Raw genomic sequence first — 24,825 nt, 5'->3', positions numbered from 1 at the left:
TGATGCAAAAAAGATTTTTTTTTTGAATCTCAATACAATACTTAAGAGTTCTGCAGCGAAATAAGTGCTTGTTCATCTGTATAATCTTAGCACTAAAAGGACACATTGAGAATGTAAAGATGATGACAATGTATCTTAAGATAACATGATAATCAATAGGACCGTGTAATAGATATCATGGTGACTATTTTGCTCGGATGTGAACTTTGCTTCCTGATTTGACTTACCAGAAGCTTTTAGCTATCAATATCTCTAGAAGCCAATGTAAATATCTGACCAATTGCCTCGAGCGCAGAAATATTCCAACTCTCAGCATGCCTAATGATCTGAAGAAATAAGATCAAGATAATATATAACTCAGATCGTACCAGTTGCATCCTTTGTAACAACTCACCAGAAAAATAAGGAAAAAACACTACGTACTTTGAAATCTTTGCCTAAATCATATGTGGTTTGTCCTCCAATGGCAATGAGCGGTCTCCAAGGAAATTTTAAATATGTCCTGGAGATAGCATAAGAAATAACAAAACATGAATTTCAATTCCAGAACAGCTACTTCTAGTCAAGTGCATTGTATGCGACGATATAATGTATATGTTAGGTAGAGTAGCTACAAGAAATTAATGTAACACCTTGAAGCTTTGATTGTGTTGGAAGCATGGGACTAGCAAAGGTATTCAAAAGGTATAAACTGTTATTGCACTGTACTGGATGTCATGGAAGAAGCAATTTTCACACTATTGAGTTTTATGCGATGAACTGAGAAATAAGTGAAAATTAAGAGGATAGGAAAGTGTTAAATATAAAATACAAAAAAAATCATTCTCTACCACCTCGAGTTTTTGGAATTAATGGTTAATTCTTTCGATCCACAAGTGGTATCAGAGCTGGTGGCGCAGGTTCGATTCCCACATATTGCATTAATGGTGTAGGTTTTGGAGAGAGAATTGTTGGCTAAAATAGGTCTATCTAGCTTTCTATCCCGTGACAATGACCCTGGAGACTAACAAGTTGAGTTGGGTTGCATACAATAAGTTCAAAGAGACTACAGTATATAATAGACTTAATGACAAGAGACTCAACAATAAACCAAACATTCAGGTGGGTTGAGTCAAGTCGAAGCCCGTGAGCACTGTTGTTGTGCCCTTAAGTGAGATGGATGTGCTCTTCCTATTAGCACGTGCTTTTGGTATAGTTAGTTAGCACCTACAATCCACAAGTCAGCTTAGGTGTTTCGAGAAAAGCAGTTGTTTCATTTAATTTAATAAAAAATAAATAAAGGATGGTCATATTTGCTTTCATCTTTTCTTTTTCTTGTGCAATAATATTGGAAGACCCTTCTAGATTATCGGTGGCCTATGAACAGCATCTTTTTCATTAAATCGTAGTGATACACAAAAAAAATTGAAGGGTTGATTTTTCTAGATAGCACCACTTAAATCCACAACTTAGAAAGAGCAAAACTCGAGGACTTGAAATGTGCAAAAAAGTATACATAGAAAAAGAAATTAGAGAATCGCACAGAACCTGAGTTTCCATGTTGCTAAAATGAAGTTTATTTCATAGTTGCTACCCTGCACAATAAGTGATGAAAATATTACAATAATAGTATGTGCATAACATCAGTCACAATCTCTCGCATAAAGTTAGAATACACAACAGTTGTATTCATGTCTCAAAATCCTAATAATCAATATAACTAGTTTGGAAAGAATCAAATTAAATGAATGACATTAAGCATTCAATGAAAAATAATACTGTGCTCACCTCATACTTAGAAGGAAATATACACAAATACTTGCAGGTTGATCTCAATCCTTAATTTTTTTTTTTCCCCCATTTGCGGGACAATTTATTGTTGAAACCTTAACCACAGAAAAAGGCTAGTGTCTAGGAATCATTTGTAACTATAGGAACTCTGTTTCCTATATCCCGATTTTGATTTTTTAATAACTGTTTTATTTTTCTTGACTTTATCTTAATGATCAAAATGACTTTTGGCTGCTTTTGATGACTCTGCAAAAAGCAGGATGGTCCAAACTTGATAAGATCAGTTTAGAAGAAACTAGCCCAGCGAAAGAGCCAGCTGAATCCAACAGGTGACCTATCAAGGCAGGTCTTTGCTAGACAAGTTTTCTTTTGTATATAGCACAATGGCATTTATTTGGACCATAAAGTTTTCTTATGCAAAAGAAGTATGAGTATCTTAAATAGCTCATGATGCATGAGGCCTGCAGAGAATCCATAGGAATGCATGTAAAGCATGTAGAGCGGCCCCAAATCAAGAAGACATGTGTTAGTGCCACCATAACTACTTCGTGCGCACACACACTAACCCTTAGAGTAATTAGGTCTAGGGGTTCACATCAAGGAAAAAGTAAAGATGCTAAGTTTCACTTTGCTAAGTATTGGTTTGCTGCATGGTTAACATCCTAAACAAGGGCCTTCACTTGTATAAGGCATCACAGATTTCAGGTAGAGTGAAGTGCTTCTGCCGACCTTAGCGTTGGCATGTAGAAGCTCTTAGTTTTCTCTCTATTTCTAGGTAAAAACGTACGGAACTTACCTGAACTATGGACCATTTTGAGTCGGCTACCCTTTTAAAATTTTGATTTTACAACCCAACCTTTTAATTCGTTTAATTAGAGTCAGTCAACGGTAGTTTGACTTCAAAATTCAAGTTAATTACTTTAATAATTTATAATTGCAACAATTGCATAAAGTATGCTAACTAAACCTGTACAGATTAACAACCAATTCAAATCTAGAAGTCAAAATGTCGTTGACTAACTCAAATCAAATAAATTCAAAAGTTGGGTAGTAAAATCAAAATTTTTAAAGGTTACATAGCCGACTCAAAGTAGTCCATAGTTCAGGTAAGTTCTACACATTTTTACTTATTTAGTATTTAGAGAAGTCATTTTTGGGTGTGTTTATGTTGAATAAAGTCCTCTATTCAACATATGTCCTGTATTAGATCTTATATTTTACTCTGTTTGCTTTCGGGGTCTTATTATGTAAACTACTCAATTACATAATATATTTTATGCTATTGGGAAAAGAACCCTAAGTGAGCGTTTGGATCGGGTATAAAGGGGGGGATAAGGGGGTTTATCCCCCTCTTTATACCCAAACATGAATTGGGTGGGTGGGAACAAGTTGTTCCCACCCCCTCGGGGAGAGAGAGAGAGAGAGAGAGAGAGAGAGAGAGAGATTTATTTTAAATTATATTTTAAATTTCTAAAATTTAAAATTTATAATCTCAAAATTAAAATTTATAATTTAAAATTATAAATTTTAAAGTTGAATTTGATATTTTTAATTTTTAAATTTTAAATTTGATATTTTATATCTTTCAAATTTAAATTTGGTCTTAAATTTAAAATTTGATATTTAAAATTAAAATTTTTAAAATTTTGAATTTTAATTTCAAATTTTAAAATTTAAAATTTAAAAGTTAAAATTTAAAATTTTAATTTTCAAAATTTAAATTCAAATATAATGAGAGGGGTAATATCATTATTTTCTATTTATAACCATCAACTATTTCTCTTATTCCAAATAACCATCAAAATATAATTTTTCTAGTTCCAGCTTATATTCGTATTTTCATCCAAATAAAAAAATACCCTCATTCTTACAAAAATCCATACTTGTACCTATCCCCGGTATAACTAGTTCCTACTAATTCCTGAACCAAACGAAGCCTAAGTCTTTCCCCTATCATCCTTCTCAACTCTTTCATCATAGTATCAGTCTATTAGAGCTGGTGGTCCAAAGTACGAATCTTAGTAAACTCTCAAGCATTATTAATTGAGGATTGTGTAAATAAAAACAACATTCTGTAATAACTTGAACTTTTGGAGACTAACGGTTGTCCTACATCATTTCATAGCGTATCAGAGCATTTTCTAATCCTAAAATCCTAAGTTAAATCCTGATTGTAATCAAGGTAAGGTAGGACCAATAAAAAGAAACCCAAAAAAAAAAAAAAATTCCCAAACCATATACAATTGGACCTTCCTCTTCATTGCAACCCCCACCCATCTTCCTCCTCCAGCATCATCGACTTCTATAGCCGCCAATCCTACAATCATAGTTGCCCATCTCCTTTCATCCTCATTGCATTTTACTAACTGCGGTTGTTGCTCGCCCTATATTATTGTCCCATAGCTCATTTCTCTTTAATCCACTGCTGCCTTGGTATCATGCATCAGCACCTCTCATGTCCACCTTCAACATCAGTGCCTTCCTTTGCTTTCCACCTTCAACATCAGCACCTTCCTTTGCTTTCAACGATGCCGCACTTTTCTGCTAAAGTTGCTGTATAATAATCTCAAGTACAACAGTCCCTTTTTGCTATTAATGTTATTTATAAACAACAATATATCATATGATCTTATTATGAAGTTTTGCAATATTTTAAATTGTAATATTATTTTGCCGAGACCTAGCTTATAGTGTTGGTTGCATTATTGTGATAAAATATGTCCACAAAGGGTTCAGGAATGACCAGGGGTAAGATCACTACTACGTCTTGCAAATCAAAGATGAGTGTTGCGGTGATTGGTTCACGGCCTACCGCAGTTCTTTGATGCGAGAGGAGTAAAACATGAAGGCGGTGAACCATTCACCGCCTTCTTAGGTTTCTAAAAAATTTATGAATGCAGTGAACCATTTGCCGCTTTCACGTGAAAACGGCAAATGGTTCACTGCGTTTATCTGCCTGCACCGCCCAACAACTCTAAGCCTAATTTTACAAATATTATTTGTATAGGTCTATTATTAGAATAAAATGTTTGGAGGAGGTTAGTAGGCTAAAATCTCCGATTTGTTTTCATAAAATTCTAAAATTTTGTTACTACATTATTCAAATGTTGTGGATCATGTTAAACGGTGTCGATCAACTCATAATCCAAAACAAAATGGATAGCACAACAGGTTTTACTATTCATAGTATAGTAGTATTACTCATGTGTTTATGTATGAAACTACGATTAGGCACTAAGGGCTCAAAGTATCAATTAAGCTTAATTGGATTAGCCCCGAAACTCGAACTTTGCAGTACTTATCTGTTGACTCAGCTAACTCCTTTTTTTTCTTACTCGACCAATCATCCAGCATTACTATTATATATTTATTTTTCTTTTTTTTCCCCACAAAATATTTGTTTGGAGGACGTGCCCTTTGCTCACAACTAGCTTAATGGGGGTGGCCCAAACAAGAAAAAGTGTGCAATTAACAGGATATCTATGAGCATTTGGGAGCATTGAACCCTAATCTTTGGTTCTTTACGTCCCTTACGAGCCATCACCCAAACTCAGGTGTTGCTCGCTGAAACCAGATAATCCTCACCATGGGATCTATGGTCAACAAAAGGCAGAGTGAGCTGAAAAAATTACTTTTCTTTGTTTCTTCGTTTCCTTTTGGACAAACATTAACATATCCCCTCTAAACTTTAAAAAAGATTATGTACCTAAACTTTCTCAACTATACCCTTCCAATTAAGCATCCATCAACCTTTGTTAAACTTATTTGCTAATTCCTCTCTCCTCTCTCTTCTCCCTTGCTTTTGCCTCCAAATTGCTCAAGTTTGCTCAACGCCTATTTCCACAATTAATGATGTTGAGGTACAAGTTGAAGCTGAAAAGATTCAACAGGCTCCTACACTAATTGGAACCATTGATCACCTTCCATCATTTGGAAGTTAAAACTTTAGTAAAGATGTATAAAACTTACTTGAACTATACATCGTTTTGATTCGACTCCAACTTTTCAAAATTTTAATTTTAGTACCCAACCTTTCAATTTGTTTGAATTAAGTGATTTGATGGCTTTTCGAATACAAAATTTAAGTTAATTGCTTACTTTAATGAATTTATAGTTACGTAAATTGCATAAAATATACTAACTAAACCCGTAAAGATAAAAGATGCATTTAAATTTTGAAGTTAAAAATCCACTAATTGGCTCAAATCAAGTAAATTAAAAGGTCAGCTAGTGAAATCAAAATTTTTAAAGGTTAGGTAGTCAGATCCAGAAGGGTGATAGTTAAGTTTCATACATTTTTACCTAAAACTTTTGATTTCCTTCTATACGTCATCTATGATTTTATTCGAAAAGAATAGTAACTTGTCCTATTATTTCTGTTTCTTGATGCTTTAGATATTTTAGATTATCCCAAAATATATATGAACAATCTTGCTTGGAGGGGCTCGAGAGAGAGAGAGAACCAGCTTGTACGAGTGGTCACTGCCGTTACAATTGTTATTAGTTAGAACAAGCTATTTTTATAGGATTAGTAGGAATAATGGTGTAGCTAGAGAGTTTTAATTTAGAAGGTTGTTTAGGTGAACTAATATCCTGATAGAAAAGTGACGCCATTATAACTACATTAGCCCATACACAGATTGCTCAGTTAAATGCAGCCAAAAAGAAAAGAAAAACCCCTTCCTCTTTGTTAGAGCCCAGCCCCCTAATATTTTCCCGCGCACCTCGTCTTCAACCTTGCAACAGACAGGGAAAGTAGTGGGGATTTTAATGAAGGTTGATAGCCATTTAACTGGAACAGTATTTTTATGAGGTACAAAAGATTTAAGGGGGTAGACTATTTTATTGTTTAGAGGGATGCATAATTTACGTAAAAATTTTAGTAGGATATACTAGCAACTAAACCTTTTAATAAAACTAAGGGTTAATTCTAAAAATAGTTCTTCACCTACATTCTAAAACACTACCTTTTTACTAGGCTTTAAGAACTAACGAATACTCACCTAACCCAGCAAGAAAGTATAGATCTATGCATTTATAGGATAATTTTGAAGGGTTTAGTATTGGATAATTATTTTCCCTGATTTTGACCCTCGATTTCATTAATCCAATAACCAAGTGAGAAACGACAAGTAGATTTTCTAGATCTATCTCTTGTGAAAGTTGGAGAGTTATTTGAAAGAATTTTATTTTTATCCTACCATTAACCCTAATTTTATCTAGACTCTAGTCTCACAACGTTTCTTATGACAATTTAGTAAGTAATTTACTCAACCTTGGTCGTAACTATATTGTAGGAGTAAAATATGTTGTAGTTAACAAGTAGAACTCATACTTGAAGGCATACTTACAGATTCAATATTTTCGGCAAGCAACAAAATTGTCTTAAACATGAGTTTCCTTGGTGGCAATAGATACCTTCTTAATCGCCTTCTCAATCGCCTCTAGTTCAAGAGATGGACAATCAAAGAAAGGTACAAGCAAGTCCAGATTTCGCGAGTACAGATCTCTACCTAAGAAAAACAAAGATAAACATTAATAATTTGTTTTTGGTGATAGATACCTTCTCAATCTCTTCTAGTTCAAGAGACAGGCCATCAAAGAAAGGAACAAGCAAGTCTAGATTTTGCGAGTACAAAACTCTACCTATGAAAAACGAGAATTAACATTAAATAGTTTTACCCAATTAATGATTCTATTCCAATCAATATATTGCAGAAATCTGGTTGTAGATTTCAGCTTCAAATATAGTCTTTGATCTAAATCATATTCATATCAGACCTCGATTCTAATTATCAGCTGATTAGGTATATCTAGACATCAAAAGTTAAGAAAGCAATGAAACAGAGGCTCTTGAAACCAAGCAAAGACTAACCTATCTCATTTTTCATTCACAATTTAGTCTACTTTTATACCTCCTAACAACTGGATGCCCCAATTCCAAGACCCTATGTAGTACACCGAATTTTTTTATACAGAAGCAAGTATAAATAAAAATAGTGTAAGAAAGATAATTCAGAAATGATCTGTGGTGAATTGGAATATAAAAAGGGAGATTTGGAATTTTCATAAGGGCTTATATTTCAGCTGAAAAATTCAGAGTGGCGAAAAATTATGAAACTTCGGAAAGTTGACTATACTATTTTTCTAAGGTCAGGTTTAAAGTTTCACGTCATTTGGATACCCGAGCAGTGAAAACGGACTCTAACAGTAATTTGTTAAAGACTTTAACCGGTAGAGCTTTCGGTGACCTAACATTATTCAAAACTAAATAGTTAAGGCAAAATACTTCTCACTAATTTTAACCAAGTCTGTCCACCAAATTTGAGTATAAACCGACATACAAAAGGGCTCCAACTGCACGTATCATATCAGAATTGGACTAAAGTTAGAATACTCGAATTGTTGGGGACCTTTTAGCATTTTGTGCATTATTAGTGGGTGATAGGGGACTCCTCCATTCTCCTTCCTCTACCTCTTCTTCTTCGTGTTTTAGAGAGAGAAACAGAGAGAAAGAGTGCGAAAGACCGTGGGTGATCCGAGGAGGCAGTCGAGAACACGGGCGTGTGTGATTTTTCCGACACATTGGTTTGGATGTTAGTATTTTAGATATTTTTGGTTAATTCGAATTTTCGAGGTACAATTTTTGGATGCTTCTAAGAGTAGAAATTGGATGGGATTGTTAGTGAAATTGAGGTTCGTAATCAGATTTATGCATGATTTAGGAGCTGAATTTTCGTGAAATTGATTGCGGGATTTTACAAGCAAATTGTGGCGGCTCTGGTTGCCGTGCGGTTGAGGAGGCCGCAGCAAAGCGCGTTGTCGTCCCGTCGCCCTTTCTTTTCCCAGATTAGCGATTCAGGTGGGTTCCCTGATATGTTTGACAATCGGATTATGGGTAGGTGTATGATATACCATGATCAGGGGTTCTTTGTAATGAATGTTGACTTAGGAGTCTTATTTTGTTATGCATGTTAGTATAGTTGTTTTGGGCATTCAATTGTGATTATGTGAGAGTATGGGTAAGTGATTATGGGTTTCATTTTATTATGCACTTTGTTATGTGAGTCGTAAATTATTGGTAATCATATGTGGTTATGTGGGATATGTATATATGTCATGGGGCAGTGTGATTATGCCATGGGACAGTGAGATTGAAATATTATATTATTTCATTTAGCCTTGGAGTACTTGTGGACATGTTGGATATTAGTACTGTGACTTGTGAGTTGATAGATTCTATGATTTTGTAGCAGGGCGTTATTAAGATGCATGCAAGTGGGTATGACACTTTAGTTGCTTAACTGGATAGATTATTTGCCCTAAACTGCTAAGTTCCTAATTGTCGGATCGTTGGCACTAACCATTAATCCCAAAAGTTCGAGCTGTTAGAAATACGCAACCAATTCACTTAAAGCATACAGATACAATGCCCACGGGTCTCAATTGTGACTCGGTCCACCCGGCCTTACGCCACTTCGAACATGACTCGGCCTACCCAACCTCACGCCATTTCGAACGTGACTCGGCCCAACATGGCCTCCCGCCACAGGGCAGGATACTGGCCCATTTAAGCCAACAATCCTCTCTCCAGCACCTACACACATTTGCAGCATGTGGGAATCGAACCCGTAACCTCTGGCTCTAATACCACTTGTCGGATCGTTGGCACTAACCATTAATCCCAAAAGCTCGAGCTGTTAGAAATACGCAACCAATTCACTTAAAGCGTACAGATATAGCGCCCACGAGTCTCAATTGTGACTCGGCCCGCCCGACCTCACGCCACTTCGAACATGACTCGGCCTACCCAGCCTCATGTCATTTCAAACGTGACTCGGCCCAACATGGCCTCCTACCACAGGGCAGGATGCTGGCCTATTTAAGCCAACACTATTGTTAATAGACATTGATATTTATAGACTACTGCATTATACATGCTAGGATGCATGCGACTAGTATAATGGGTTAGCATGTTAGTAATAGATAGATATGGACATTGAGAGACATTTGATTTTATTATAGTGACATATGAGTTAGTGGATACTCTATGATTGTGCCGAGGGCACTAGGATGATTACTTGTGATCTTTTTGATCATTGTATAGACTATACCCTGCAGAGTAACATTGAGCTTGATAAAGATATGCTATGATACTCGCTAGGGGTTGATTCCCTTCAAGTGCAGCTCCGAACGCTGGCTAGCTATAGCAGATATTTGCCCTTGGAATGATGAGCCACCTGCGGAGTGGTGATCAGGTTAGGGGCAGAGCCTACATGCTAACGGCGCACTTGTGGGAGTGCAGTCCGGGCAGTAGGCAGGGCGCAGGCTTGACCAGACCTATGAGTCGATAGTTGTGATTGGATACTATTACTGCCTTTATTTATTAATATTAGCATTAATGCGTACTTTAGTCACTTTGTCTCATGTTTATTACATATGTGACCTAATGAGTTGGTCGATTTATGATTGGGTTAGTGTGCTGATTGGGTTGCATGTGTATGAATGAGTGATACCTTGCACTTATTATTAGTACTCTAGTTGATGCATGACAGGATTAGTTACAGATATGATTGGGTTACACTATGCATTTATATTGGGTACTTTAGCTGACTGCACGGCAGGGTAGTATTGTGTAGAGGTGTGACAGACGTGATTAGAGTTCTATTCAGATATTGTGTTTGTTATTTAGTTCTTATCTATCTTTGCCTTGGGTAGGCCTAGTCGGTAGGCCGTGGTTGTCGCCGACCGTACCCACTGGGAACTAGTATTTAGTAGTTCTCACGCCTTCTTATGGTTACTTTTCAAGATCTTCTGAGCCGGTGGTTGTTCGAGAAGGGGATCGCGCCGTAGATAGTAACTCCTACCCGTGTCTATGAGCTATAGAGGAGCCCCAGCGAGATAGTCTATGGATTATGTACTGTACATCAGAACTGGCGAGGCCAGGGCCTTTTATTTGTATATTTTTATCTCGGAATTATAAATTCGGGTGCAGTGATGTATTATAGTAGTTTATTGTTACTTATAGTGCTCTCATACATGTTGGATGCTAATTGTAGACTCTAGAAATTATTTTGTTGTTGATTCTAGGATTAGAATTGCTTTACTACTATTTTATTTTGTTGATGCTTTATTCATACAAAAGAAACTCCATCCGTTCGGCGAGTCTGTTGACGTCCCTGTGAGCTTCCACTGTGGAATAGAGGCGTGACATCCTGGTTGCAGCATGTTCTAGTTCTACGGTTCTCAATGGAGAAATAATCAAGCAACAAAAATTGACGGCGATTTACTCATACAGACTTGATCCCTCAGAAAACTCAGTGCCCTTCAGTAGTAACTACCTTGCCCCCAATAGCAGCTTCCTTGGGTCGAGTAAACTAGTCTACTTGAGTTGACTTAGTTACTTTAAATTATTTCGGCTTAAGATCTAGCCAAAGTTACGGCGATCTCGGCTCCGCTATGCTTCTTACTTGTTTCAGTTTTACTGATTATATCTAAAATAATTTTCATCTATCTTTTGGTCTCAGGATAGAGAATATTCATCACTTCTGTAAAGGACAAAATAAGTTAACTTTTGTTAAAAAAATTTACCATAGCTCTTCGAACAGAAAATAGCTTCCAATACAAGATCTACATTGTAGTAGTTACGATCCAATACAAGGTTCACAAGCATAAGTCAACAACGCATAGCACTACATGAGATTGTCATGATATACCTCCAGACAAGGATTAAAGTATCGTGGCACCAGGGGGTGTCGCCTAGGTTTAAAGTGTCGCCCCGTACCGTGGCACGGGGGGGTGTCGCCTAGGTTTGAAGTGCCCCTGAGAAGGGGGCACGGTACTGGGGCAGACCCTCCCGCCATTCCGCGACACACGCTAGGGTATCGCACGAGACAGCGCGATACCCAGGTGGGTGCTACGACACTGTGCCGTGCCGGCACTTTTTTTTGTTTTTTTGCTTTTTTTCTTTTTCTTTTGGGGCACCCGAAACATCTTGAATACCCCACACCCTCCAAAGACATTACAAATCGAAGATCTACTTATTAGGTAAGTCAAAAAAAATTATAATCAAGCATCATAGGTACCCCCAAAAGACATACTAGGTACCCCGCGAGGGGCCAAGCCCCCCGCACCTCCTTCGGATGTTAGTGGTGGGCTACGGGCTAGAGCTGCTTCCACCACAGACATTTATTTTTTCTTTACAAATTATTTTATCAAAATTTGTTACACCGCGAAACTTTTAACAAATTAGAGGAACAAAATCGAACTCAATAAACAAATTTTAAGACACATCAAACATAAAATTTTATTTTTGCATTAGAAGATTGAAAATACTAATTAAATTAAAAGCTAAATTAAATCAATCAATTGATACTTAAATTTATTTAATTTAATTTTTATATAATTTTTACTTAATTCTTTTGATAGATATAATAATTGTTTGAAAAAATTAATTAAAAAATATTTTTTCAAATACTTTTGAAAATAATTTTTTCAAAAAATTTTTAAAATTATTTTAAAATTATTTTTATTTTATAAAAGAAAGTCTATAATATGGTCAAAAGAGAAAAAAAGAAAGATGTCTTTACATTTAAAAATTCTAACCTATAAAAATTTCTACTCTTCATCAGGTATAAACGTATAGTTATATTTTAGGGATAATTGCCTATATACCCGTCATGCGTCTGGAAATATCCGATCTACCTTTACTTTTTTTTCTTTCTAAAATGCCCCTCATATGTTCCACCGTTATTCTAAAATATCCCCGCAGTTATCCCCTGTTAGCTTAACTCAGGTTAAACATGGGTTAATGTATACTAGAGTTAAAATATATATAAAATACCTATTTTACCCCTACCTTATTATGCTAATGTCTTAAGTTATTCTCTTTCTCTCCCAACTTGATCGCCGGCTCCTCCGTCTCCACCTCGCCGGCTCTTTCGCGACAGCGCGGCGGAGGAGGAGGGGTGCCGCGACGACGCGGCGGCGCTGTGGCTGAAGCGATGACAGCAATCCTGGTGGCGGGGGTGGTGGGCGTGGCGATCCCGCTGGCGGCGGGGCGGAAGTGGCGGCGCCTCCTGCGCCAGCACCAAATGCGGCTCCCCCACAAACGGGTTTTTCTCGCAGCTCTCCTTCAACAGCTTCTCCACCCTCCCCCATGTGTCCCCTGCTTTATCTTTATCTTTGTCTTCGCCGTTGCCGCCGCATACTGCCTCCCAGTACAGATCCCTGCCGACTATTTGATCATTTGCGTCTAAGACTGGTGCAATAGTCGAACGCCGGCGGAACCACCAATTCGATCTCCTCGTCTTTCCCCTCATCGTAATTTGCTCCTCCTCAGCTCTTCCTCTCCAGCAGGTAGATCTCCTCCTCTCTGGCGATGAGCGAGTAGAGCGCAGCCATCCGCGATATCGAATTCATCCAAAGCCCGGGCTTCCCTTCCCCGGGCCACAGCGCGGCCGGGTTATCGCCGGCGAACTCGAGCCGCCTGTCCTCGTTGCGAAAGACCTTGTCCTGCCAGTCGAACAGTTGGTTGCCGAAGTCCGCCATCGTCATCATCAGGAACGTCGTCGCTAGCCGCCGCGAGACGGCGATGTCGTCCCCGGTCTTTATGTGCTTCACCGTGGTTCCTTCGGCAGGGAGGAGACCCGCCGGCGCCAGGGCTCGAAGGGGTCGGACGCGGCGCCCTCGCGGGCGGCGCGGAGGGAGGCGGAGGAGCGGGCGAGGTAGTCGAGGAGGTCGCAGTCGAAGTAGCAGAAGATGAGGGCGTCGTGGATGAGGGGCTGGCACGGGACAACGCAGAAGAGGTGCACAAGGCGCTTGGCAGGGGCGGCGACGCAGGCGCGGGAGGCGCTCTCGGGGTCGAAGATGGCGAGGTTGACGTAGGAGTTGGAGTAGGCGGAGTGGAAGAGGCCGCAGCGGACGACTGGGTCGGGGGCGCCCCACAGCTTGAGGGCCCAGTTCTACGAGCGCGACGGAGGACGACGAGGAGCGCTCCATCATCACGGCGGCGCCGGAGCCACCCGTGGACAAGGACGAGGACGAGGGCTCCGCCAAGGGCGGCGACGCGGTGCACATCGTCGGGATGCGCGCGGACGCGGCATCACACAGCCACAGCCACCACCAGGGGTATATTAGAAAGACTTGGAACATAAGAAGGCTATATTGGAATGGGCAAAATGGTAATTTTTCAGAGATAACGGCGGCTCACTGACGGAACTTAACTCCAAGGGTATATTAGAAAGACTTGGAACATAAGAAGGGTATTTTCAATATTAGCCTTCTAAGAGGGGTAAATAAGAAAACCGAGAACTTTTCAGGGGTATATAGGCAATTGCCCCTATATTTTACATACAAAAAAGCTTACAAGTATGTTAATTGACAAATATAATAAGTTATACATAGCAAATATTCATAATTATTTGGTTAAATCTTTCAAAATAATATTATAAGTAAGGTTTAAAGTGTCGTGGCATGGGGGCGTGCCGTTATGTCCCTGGCATAGTACGGCACAGGCACGCTTGCATGCCGATAGATACGCATGACCTCCTACTGGCACGCTTTGGTACGGACTTATTTCAGTTTTCTTAGTTTCAATAAACTCTTATAATGTTATTTTGAAAGATTTAAATAAATAATTATGAATATTTACTATGTATACCTTACTATACTCATTAATTAACATGCATGTAAGCTTTTTGTAAGTAAAGTATAACTATACCTGATGTAGAATAAAAATTAAAATACAATAAAAAAATTCAAAAGTACAATAAGTATTTAAATTTACATCTTTACATAGAGATGACTGCTTAATTCCACATAGATCGTTGCACTTGATCATATGGCATATTGTCATCTGCAGATACAAAATTTATTTGACATTGTTGATATAAGTATTGCTGGTTTGTGAGCAGGGACAGAGCTATTGAGGGGCCCACAGTGGCTATGGCCCCCCCCTAAATTTTTTAAAATTATATAAAAGTCCTTTATAATAAAAATCAAAATATTATAAATTTTAATTTTAGGGGGCCAAATTAATTTTTTTAACAATATTTGTGTCTCAAATTTTTTTCGAATTTTTTGGTCCTTTCCCTTCAACTCTTATAGTCTTGCTCTTTTTTGAGCATATTATCGTTGTCAATGAATCTGACAAATTTTTTTTCTTACTATCCGAGGTCGAATTTTGTTTCTATCAAATCTAAATTTTGCCCCCCCCGAATTTTAATTTCTGGCTTCGTCCCTGTAATTGTGAGAATGTCATATATTCCCGATATTTCATCCATATTTTTTATTTTTTTATTCTTTTTAAAAACATCTGATCAAAATTTGTTTAAAAGATCGATTTTTGTTCCTCTGATTAACCCAAGGGGGTGCGGAGGGTTTCGCCCCCCGCAGTATGGATCGGATATGTTAATTAAAAATTTACTCCTATATTGATAAATAAGAAGTTAAAAAAAAGGCATCCACCAAAAAGAAAAAAGAACAAAAGAAAAAGAAAAAGCCAAAAAAAAAAAAGCCAAAAAGGAAAAAAAAAATGAGCGGCATGCACGGTATGTGCCACTTTGTCTCGGTGCGAGACCCCCCAATACCGTGCCCCCTGCTTGGGGGCACGGTACGGCATGCCCCCGTGCCGTATGGCACAGGCGGCACTTAATTCCTTGATTATAAGAGCTTATTAAAATCAAAAAAACTAAAATAAGTCCGTACCAAAACGTGCCAGTAGGAGGTCATGCGTATCAATCGGCACGCAAGTGTACCACGTGTTAGCAAGGAAGCGTGTCTGTGTTGTACCATGCCAGGCAAACAGTGGCACGCCCCCGTGCCATAGCACTTTAAACCTTGGGTGTCACCGTTTGTCTGGCACGGTACAGCACATGCACTCTTCCTTACCGATAAGTGGTACGCTTGCGTGCCGATGGATATGCATGACCTCTTACTGGCACGCTTTGACACGGATTTTTTTGCTTCCAATAAGCTCTTATAATGTTATTTTGAAAGATTTAGTCAAATAATTATGAACATTAGCTATGTATAGCTTACTACACTTATCAATTAATATACTGATAAGCTTTTTTATATGTAAAGTACAATTATACCTAATAGAGAATAAAAATTAAAATATAATAATAAAATTCACAAGTATAATAATTATTTAAATTTACATCTTTATAGAGAGATGACTGCTTAATTCCACATAGATCGTCACGGTAGATCATATAGCATATTGCCATTCTTTTGATTTTATCTTTTTTTAGAATTTAAAAATTATGAAAAGATAAAATTATTGAAAAATTATTTTTTCTCAAAACTTTTCAAGATCTATATATTGATCCAATCAGGAAGCATATAATGACTAGAACAACCAGAATAAGACCGTAATTACATCCATAATTTCTTTTTATTTTTATTCTTTTAAAAATATTTAATCAAAATCTGAAGAAAATAATTTTTTAAAAAATTTTTAGAAAACTTGTAAGAATTGATTAACTTTTAAAATTCTTTTGATTTTTTCTTTCTTTTATTTGAATTTTAAAAAGTTATAAAATGCAAAGTTAGAGAAACAGTTTTTCTCAAAATTTTAATGAACAATTGCAAGACAGATCCATATTGATTCGATAAGGGACTGCATGATAATTAGATTAACTATAATAGGACTGCATTTTGATAACTCCTTTCATTTGAATTTTCAAAAATATTTATTAAACATTTGAAAAAAGTTATTTTTTATTTAATTTTTTTAAGAAAAATTATTAGATCTATCAATAAAAATTTAGCAATAGATTATATGACAAATAAATTAAATAAATTTAAGTATCAATTGATTTGATTTAGCTTATAATTTTATCAATATTTTTAATCTTCTAATCCAAAAATCAATTTTTATATTAGATGTGCCTCAAAATTTGTTTATCGAGTTCGATTTTGTGCCCCTGATTCGTCGAAAGCTTCGCGGTGCAACAAATTTTTATAAAATAATTTAATTAAAAAAAGTAGATGCCTGTGGTGGAAGCGGAGGGCTCAGGCCAATAGGATGCTTCGGATACCAAAAAAAAAAAAAAAGCAAAAAGCCAAAAAAAAACTACGGCATGGTACAGTGCCGCAATACCCTCGCGGGTATCGTGCGAGACACGGGGGGGCTTGTGAGACCCACCCACCCCCACACTGTGCCGCGCCCCGCCCCATGCCTTACGGCACAGGATGGCACTTTAATCCCTGCCTCAAAATATATGCGATACAATAAGATCATCAAAAATGTCAAGAAAGAAAAGAATATACAATTGCACAATTGAGCATTGCGGGGTATATGGAGGACAAGATGTATGTGGGTGATAATATTCCAGACAATTAGGGTGCTTACTGGTTTTTAAGTATATTTTTAGATCGTTTATATGCTAACATGATATTTTGTTAAGAAGATTATGCCAATACAAATTCGAACAACAAAATTCTTCATAAAGTCCAGGTTAGCTTATATTGAAAGTTTGAAACTATGTTTCAATCAGTATTTATGTCTTAAAAGAATTCATAAACTCTTCCTGAGGGTCAAGCCAACATTAATGTTGAGTTGTTGACAATGCAATACTCCAGAAAGGAAATTGCAAGAATAAGAAACCTCATAAACCATAATCACTAATATATATTTACAAATGATAACAAATTCGTAGCCAATATCCTATATTTTCGTGTCATGCCATAATCACGCATTTGCAAAGTGCATTCAACACTTTCTATAGCATTTGAAAGAAAAAAGTTCAGATCCCCCTTCATTTTAGCATGCTTCAGCTTTTCTATCTCATGGTTGTTCAGACTATATGCTTAACTGCCCAAAGTTATTATTTGCTGTCCACGCAGCCGTTTACAACTTTACAAACTGTTACATGACAATCATGAGGATTCTTTATTTTTTCTGTCAATAGGAGAAAATCAAGCAACAAAGTTCATGTATCATCTCTTAACCAACATTAGATGCAAGAGATCATTGTTTATGAAGTTTTAACAAGCCATGTGAGAGTCAAATAGTCTTACATAATGAAATGTAAATAAAGTTTCAACCAGGACAATAACTTTAGAGCGGTGAAGTGCCGCAATAAGAACCTGGATTAGTAAATGGAGTTAGCTTAACTACAACAGATATTGCCTGCTTGAAATCATATTTCAACAATTAATTATTATTTATAGAATATTAATGAGTTACATGATTGTGAGGGGGGTCTTTTGTAATCATGTGCATCCAAAGGTTCTAACAGCCAAATGGGAAAACAATTTTAGAGTAAGGAAGTCCAATAATAACCATTGTTAGTGAAGAGGTAAGGCTAAATAGCAAGGAGAATATTTGAAGTTTTCCCTATTTAAAAATCATATTTCAACATCTGTAATGGCAAGTAAAGAATGAACTAAAATCAAAAAGAAAGAAGAGAAGGTACTGACATAGTTGAGAATTGAAAAGAAAATTTTCACTCCTAAAATGTTTTTTATGTTTTGATTACTTAAGGACACAATGAACAACTTAGACTTCTATCATCATATGACAGGAAAGAGAACCTAAAAGATTACAATCTCATTTCTCCTTTTGCTAGCTGAATTCCATCTAGGGATTCAAGGGATTCTGTGCAAAAACTTACTAGAGAAATTTTGAGTAATTTCAAAAGGAATTCTGAACTACAAAACAAAATAAAGAAAAAAACTACAGAAAAGAAAAGAGTTATAGAAGAAGAAATCATTCATTAAATCTTACCACGAAATCTTATAGTGGGATCTTCAAACAAGCAATCTTCAGCATATATGTCTGCAGTGAAATTTCCTGTTGTTTAAACATAGCATTAATTCTTTCTTGCAGATGCAGTTTTAAATAATATGCGAAAAGAAAATTCATTTAATAATAGTTTAAGAACTTAAACTAATTTTACATGCAATGTACCAAACTATTATACAATAAAAGAACAAACCAACTTGACAACAAATAAAATATACAAACCATAGCGGAGCACGAGGAATCAAATAAATAAATAGTGTGCTAAAGGCCATTCATCAAGAAGTCAAGCAGGAGGCTTCCCAAACAAGTCAAGCAGTCTTTTTTTCTACATTCTTCTTACCTAGTGTCAATCTTTGCTATTAATAAACCCTCTTCCATGGCTCTTTATTTCTTTTATTTCATTGATTAAATATTTTCCATTGCGTGAAAGGAATATATCTTGATCCTTAACCAAGATAACATATCAACCTTAGGGGGGCATTCAATATACTTATTTGTAACATTCCAGTAATTCTCCACATTTCCCATTTGAAATGGTGAGGCTATCACTTTCCCTCCCAACCGAATGGCACAGCGACAATTTTGCGGCCTTTTTAAATAAAACGGGAGGAACTCCCTAAATGGTACAAATCAATGAACAAAACGAACCTTAGAGAAAAAGTTGCTCCAAGGAGGCAAGAATTTTACACTTGTTTGGTCAATCCAATGAACAAGGGAAAATGAAGCAAAAGAGCATGTTTCCTTTGATAACTTGAGTTTGCCGACTTTTTGGAATGGACTAACTAATACATAACTTAAGAAGTCATTGACCACCAAAATTGTATTTTTGTCGAGAAGAAAATTAACTTCTTATTTGCCTGCCTTTCTAGATACTTTTGCCTTCACACTATTTTGTTGAGACTCTTATAATTTACACCTACAAATCAATAGCAGTTGCCAACCTAGGAACTTCTCTTCAGGAAAAAATCAAGAAAATTGAGCCATAAATTACACCAGTCCATAAACTTGGCCTCCAATTTCACTTTGGTCCCTAAATTGTAATTGCTGCACCGGTGGGCTTGATTCTTGAAATTTCAAAATATTTCAAATTTTCAATCTCAGTTATGTTGTGTTTGCTCGAATTTCACTTTGGTCCTATAATTGTAATGGTTACACTAGTGGGCTTGAACTTTCGAAATATTTCAATATCAGCTATTTTAATCAAAAAAAAAAAAAGTCAGTTATGTTGTATTTACTTCCATTGCTCAAAAAGATTCAGAAATAGAGATCACGACTGAAGCTACTCTAGTTAAGAAGAGAAGTTGAGTGTATTCTTCTCTTAGTGTATCGTGTTTTACCAAATTATTGTACCTAACCGAAAGTAGCCTTAGCCCAAAGTGGGCCCCAATCCAAGGTCATCATTGTGCGAGCGGAGGGAGAGGGGCATCATTCACCCTCTCTTTTCTTTTCTCTGTCGTCTCAGGATCCCTAAAATTCCAGGGACATCATTGCGCACCCTGTTACTCCATACCTTCCGGATGTTTTGCGCATCCTGTCTTTGCTGCCATCCGCATGCCACAACCCCACTTTTCCATCCACATGTCCAATCACCATGGCTATCTGCCCATTTGCCGCCAAAGATCTTGGAATTTGGTCTCTCCAAGAGGACTATAAAAAGGAGTTGGGGATTTGGTCTGTTCCCCAAACATAGCTTCCTTGTTTAAAAACAGTTGATAAGAATATGTTACAAGTTGGGAATCATTTTGGTCATAATAGTATTGGCACTTGAGCTTAAAACTAGTAAGGGTAAATCATGTTTAGGTCTTTAAAATTTGCACGCACAATCAAGTGGATCCTTGTGCATCCAGTTATAAGATAGTTTCTTTCAAGTTTTTATTTGGGTCCATTGTCTACTTAGTTTTTGGTTGATTTGAACTTAATTTTCTCAGGTCATTTTGTTTAATTAGAATCCAATTGATAGGCTCCTATTCGATTCTCTGAGTGATGCATGTGTTGTATGCTCTTGTTGACTCATGTACAAAGATACTCAGTTTGGACTATAATAAATATTAAAAAAAAGGAGTATATATAGTGATGCATGTGTTGTATGCTCTGGTTGACTCATGTACAAAGATACTCAATTCGGACTATAATAAATAGGGTAAACTTCAAATACCGCCCCTGTGGTTTCACAGTTTCTCACTTTAGTACCCTATGGTTTAAAGTGTATCAAGTTAGCCCCTATGGTTTCGCACTTTCTCACCTTAGGTTTAAAGTGTATCAAGTTAATACCCTGTGGTTTTATTTTTCTCTTTTTATTATCCATTTCACTAATTTTTTTCGTTAAATCAGTGACAAAGTTAAAAATTAAAGGGTACTAAAGTGAATATTCGATAAACCTAGGTAGGATATTTGAAGTTTTCTGTATATAATTTAGCAAAATATTAACAGAGGAAAAAAAAAATCAGTAACAAAGCTAAAACTAAAGGATACTAAAGTAAATATTCGATAAACTTAGGTAGGGTATCTTAAATTTTTTGTATATAATTTAACAAAATATTAACGGAGGAGCCAACGAAAAGAGAAAAATGAAACCACAGGGTACTAAATTGATGCACTTTAAACCACGGGGTACTAAAGTGAGAAAGTGCGAAACCACAGGATACTAAATTGATACACTTTAAACCACAGGGTACTAAAGTGAAAAAGTCCGAAACCACAGGAATGGTATTTAAAGTTTTTTCCTAATAAATATTTAAAAAAAAGGAGTATATATCAAGTACTCGGGGCTCAAAATATTTGTTTATTGAACTACCTCTAAATTTGAGCTTTGTTGTGCATCTACTAACTCTTTTTTTTCCCGGCCAATTAGTGCTCCAACAGTATTTTATTATTGGGTTAATTGCATACAGGTCCCCGCAAACATGATGAATTGCAGATATATCCCTGCAAAGTTCAACTTTCATAAGTTATCCTTGCAAAAATCCTAATGTATTCAGATATATCCCTGCCGTTAGGATCCGTTAAAAAAATTTAGTTAACCAGAGTTAAAATACTTAACCATGATTAATTAATAAGGTAAATTGACAAGTTTACCCTTCTTTTTCTTCCTCTTCTTCTTCATCTTCTTCCACTTCCTCTTCTGCTTTTTCTTCTGCTTCTTCTTCGTATCCTCCTTGTCCTCCTCCTTTTCTCCCCCTATTTCCTTTTCCTTTTCCTCATCTTTCTTTGAATCGGCCGCACCTTCGCCCTCCGCCTTGTTGTTGCAAGCCTCAGCCTCATCCTCGTCGGCCGCAACTCCGACAAGCTCCGCGACGTCACTGCCGCCGGCGGCTCCAGCAGCCCGAAAAGGAAGAGAAAGATGAAAAGGGACATTTGTGAGGGCATTTTTGCAAACATATACCAGCTGGAACTTTTTGAGGGACATATTTGTGAGGGCAAAAATATAATTTCATGAACCTACTGTTAAAAAATAAACAGTTCTCTAACGGGTGCTAACCAGAGGGACATATCTGAATACATTAAGACTTTTGTAAGGATAACTTATGAAAGTTGAACTTTGTAGGGATAATTTGCAATTTACTACGTTTGCGGGGACCTGTATGCAATTAACCCTTTATTATTTACTTCATACAACATTTGTTTCAAGGAAAAGTAAATTTCAACTAGCTTAATCGAGGTGCAAATTTTTTTTAAAAAAAAGTGCATTTAACCAAGTATTTATATACTCGGAGAGCATCAACCACCTAATCCCTCATTCTTTACATCCTATACTAGCAACTCCCCTAACTAGAGTGTTGCTCGTGGAAACTAGATAGTCCTCACCATGGGATCTAAGATCCACAAAAGGCATAGCAAGCGGATTTCATAATTTTCCTTCTCACTTTTATTTTTGAAAAACACACACACACACACACACACACATATATGTTATGTTTCCTTCATATATGGTTTTCTACCTTGGTGATTGTGCAATCATTGCAGAAGCATATCAACTGATATCAGAGCAGGTATCGGATTTTCAACAACTGGTATTAGAGCAGGTTGTGGATTGTCAACAAGACTAAAATTGGATCATTTCTAAAAAGTTCAAGCCTCCGAATGCGACAACTCTAAAGTCAAAGAATAAGTGAAACCTGTGCAATAGTTTATGGACTAATGGTTTGTAATATTTCTCAAGGAAGTAAAAAAAACTTGTATGTAAACAATTTATGCAGTACCTGTGAGAAAATAAGCACGCTGGAAGTCAATTTCAAGAATTCCTATTACATCCTCTACATTGCGGGGCAACTGCTCTTCTTCTAGATTCTGTCGGAGACTATCTCTATTGAGAAGACAATTAATGTCATAACAATTTTACAAATTAAATGAGACTAAATTACACAGATAGTTCTCAAACTATAAGGAGGGCGAGGGATGGAACTTTGGTACTAAAATTTTAATGGTTGTCTGATTCAAGCTTTCAGGTCTGCTATCATCAAGTCTTGTTGTTCATTAAAATAATTGGATCGTAATATGTCGTTGATGTGACAGTGACAGGGCATTATTGTAAATGTCACATTGTTAACATAACCAACATAATGACGTGATAATGATGTGGCATGCCAAGCACTTCCACACTATGGCCATACTAAGAAGAGAAGAGCGAAAGGTAAAATTTTTGCTTGGTTAGGTACACTGGATTATTTAATGTTAATTAGCGGCTCCGGGTTGCGCACCCAAAGTGGGTCGAGCACCCAAAGTGGGTCGACCCGAACCCATAAACCCAATAGGGCATTTATTCGAATTAGAAAGTGGGTAAGTTTAGGGTTTAGGATTTAGGGTTTAAGGTTACGAAAACCTTCCCCATCTCATCGTATATGTGGGAAGTTATGATGATTTCCTGTTCCTGCCAATTACTCTCTTCTCTCCTTCCCTGCTTGACGAACGAAGCTTTTAAGCGGCAGAATTGTGGTGTGATCTCTAGTAGGTGCATCCCGATCTACAATCTAATCATCAGTTGAAAAAAAAAGGATGATCCAATCCTACGCTTTTATTAATGTAAGTCTTCCAACATTTAAGAACCATAATCAGAATAAGATTAAAGAGGTCCTCAAACCATAAAATAATCCACTGAATGTTATCAATCAACATCAAAAAGGCCAACATATGAATAATTGCGAGTTTTAGACAACTATTTCCAATGCATCCAAGGAACTCTACTTGCGTTGCATGGATGATCGGGTGCACTAGGTGCAAACAAAAGCATCTCTTTTCTCTCTTTTCTCTCTCCTAATGATGTAGGAGTGCAAGCCTCATATATTCTATCCAGAATCATTTTTGTAACTCCCCTTTTTTCACCGGCCCAAAATGCTAAGCCCAATTATTTTTACTAGCGACTAGCGTGTAGTCCTCATACGTTCTAACCAGAATCATTTTTCCTAAATGCTTAGCCCAATTATTATTATTATTAGCGTGTAGTCCTCATATATTCGGGCCCAAACTAGATCACAAAGATTCTAGAGGTGGCTCCCTCCAAATCCGTTGGTGTAGCACTTTACCCTGCATAGCATTTAGCTCTCAAAGGATTTAACTCTCACACTTCCAGCTGGTATTCGGCTCTGATACCAATTACAACGACCGAACCCACTAGCAACGATAACTCGTTGGGCCCAAACCACCGGCCCAAAATGCTTAAGCTAGTTATTATTACTAACGTGTGAGCTTCTTACATTCTAACCGGAATCATTTTTCCATCCGATGTGGGACTATTGGGGTATTACGTGTGGTTAATGCCATAGCAATGACTTAATTGCACGTCGGGATTCGATTGTACGAATATAAAAAGTTTTTTTTTTGAGTTAGAAATTACAACAAACAAAAGTTTGAGGGACAGAATGTCAGCAGGACTATAGAAGCAATTTAGCCATTAAATTATAAATTATAATGATGAGATGGAACGGAAAAAGAGTTGAGGCGATTGGACCTCGGCTTCTTGGGAGAGAAAACCCTCAGAAGCTCCGTAACGCCGCCCACCGCTATCTTCAGTAGCGGCGAAGTCCCGTCTCCATCGCGAGAGCCGGCGGAGAACCGGAATCGGCCGCGACATCGCTGGGTATGATAGAGGGGAGAAAAACAAAAAAAGATGATGAAGGGGGAGAGAGGAGAGGAAATATTTGAACCTGAACCTGTGTGAGAGGAAAAGGGATCGAGAAGAGGGAACCGTGAGATGGCGGAATGGGGATGGCCGAGGAGGTGGTGCCGGCGCCACGGTCGAAATTCCCGCCATCCCGACTTCTCTGGTTATAAGATGTGGAGCCAACAATTTAGGCAGGCAGGGATGC

The 24,825-nt window shown here is 37.2% G+C and overlaps 1 protein-coding gene and 1 pseudogene across 4 annotated transcripts; both read right to left on the bottom strand.

The window, feature by feature from the left end:
* LOC109715337 (PHD finger protein 20-like protein 1) lies at positions 1-24,825 on the bottom strand. 4 transcript variants are annotated; one of them, XM_020240302.1, is made up of 9 exons: positions 24,705-24,825; positions 24,468-24,592; positions 22,723-22,826; positions 21,599-21,835; positions 18,506-18,571; positions 7,189-7,283; positions 1,528-1,574; positions 424-502; positions 1-326 (listed from the first exon to the last, which is right to left on the bottom strand). In XM_020240302.1, exons 1-9 carry the CDS (start codon positions 24,768-24,770, stop codon positions 237-239), a joined length of 909 nt encoding a protein of 302 aa, XP_020095891.1. In that variant the 5' UTR covers positions 24,771-24,825; the 3' UTR covers positions 1-236. The 4 variants fall into 4 exon arrangements, with proteins under 4 accessions (XP_020095891.1, XP_020095892.1, XP_020095895.1 ...); XM_020240303.1 differs by having other exon boundaries at positions 22,723-22,820; XM_020240306.1 differs by lacking the exon at positions 1,528-1,574.
* On the bottom strand, positions 12,569-14,076 carry LOC109715336 (annotated as a pseudogene).

Source organism: Ananas comosus, linkage group 9 (genome assembly GCF_001540865.1).
Source record: "Ananas comosus cultivar F153 linkage group 9, ASM154086v1, whole genome shotgun sequence".
Taxonomy (NCBI): Eukaryota; Viridiplantae; Streptophyta; class Magnoliopsida; order Poales; family Bromeliaceae; genus Ananas; species Ananas comosus.
This window is presented reverse-complemented; position numbering and strand designations above follow the sequence as displayed.

Excerpts from the sequence above, each read along its gene's own strand:
- LOC109715337 (XM_020240302.1), bottom strand. The coding sequence starts at position 24,770 with ATGGCGGGAATTTCGACCGTGGCGCCGGCACCACCTCCTCGGCCATCC. Across the intron at positions 7,284-18,505 it reads TCCCACTATAAGATTTCGTG|GTAGAGATCTGTACTCGCGA; the intron begins GTAAGATTTAAT and ends TGTTTTTCTTAG. Across the intron at positions 327-423 it reads ATTTAGGCAAAGATTTCAAA|ATCATTAGGCATGCTGAGAG; the intron begins GTACGTAGTGTT and ends TTATTTCTTCAG.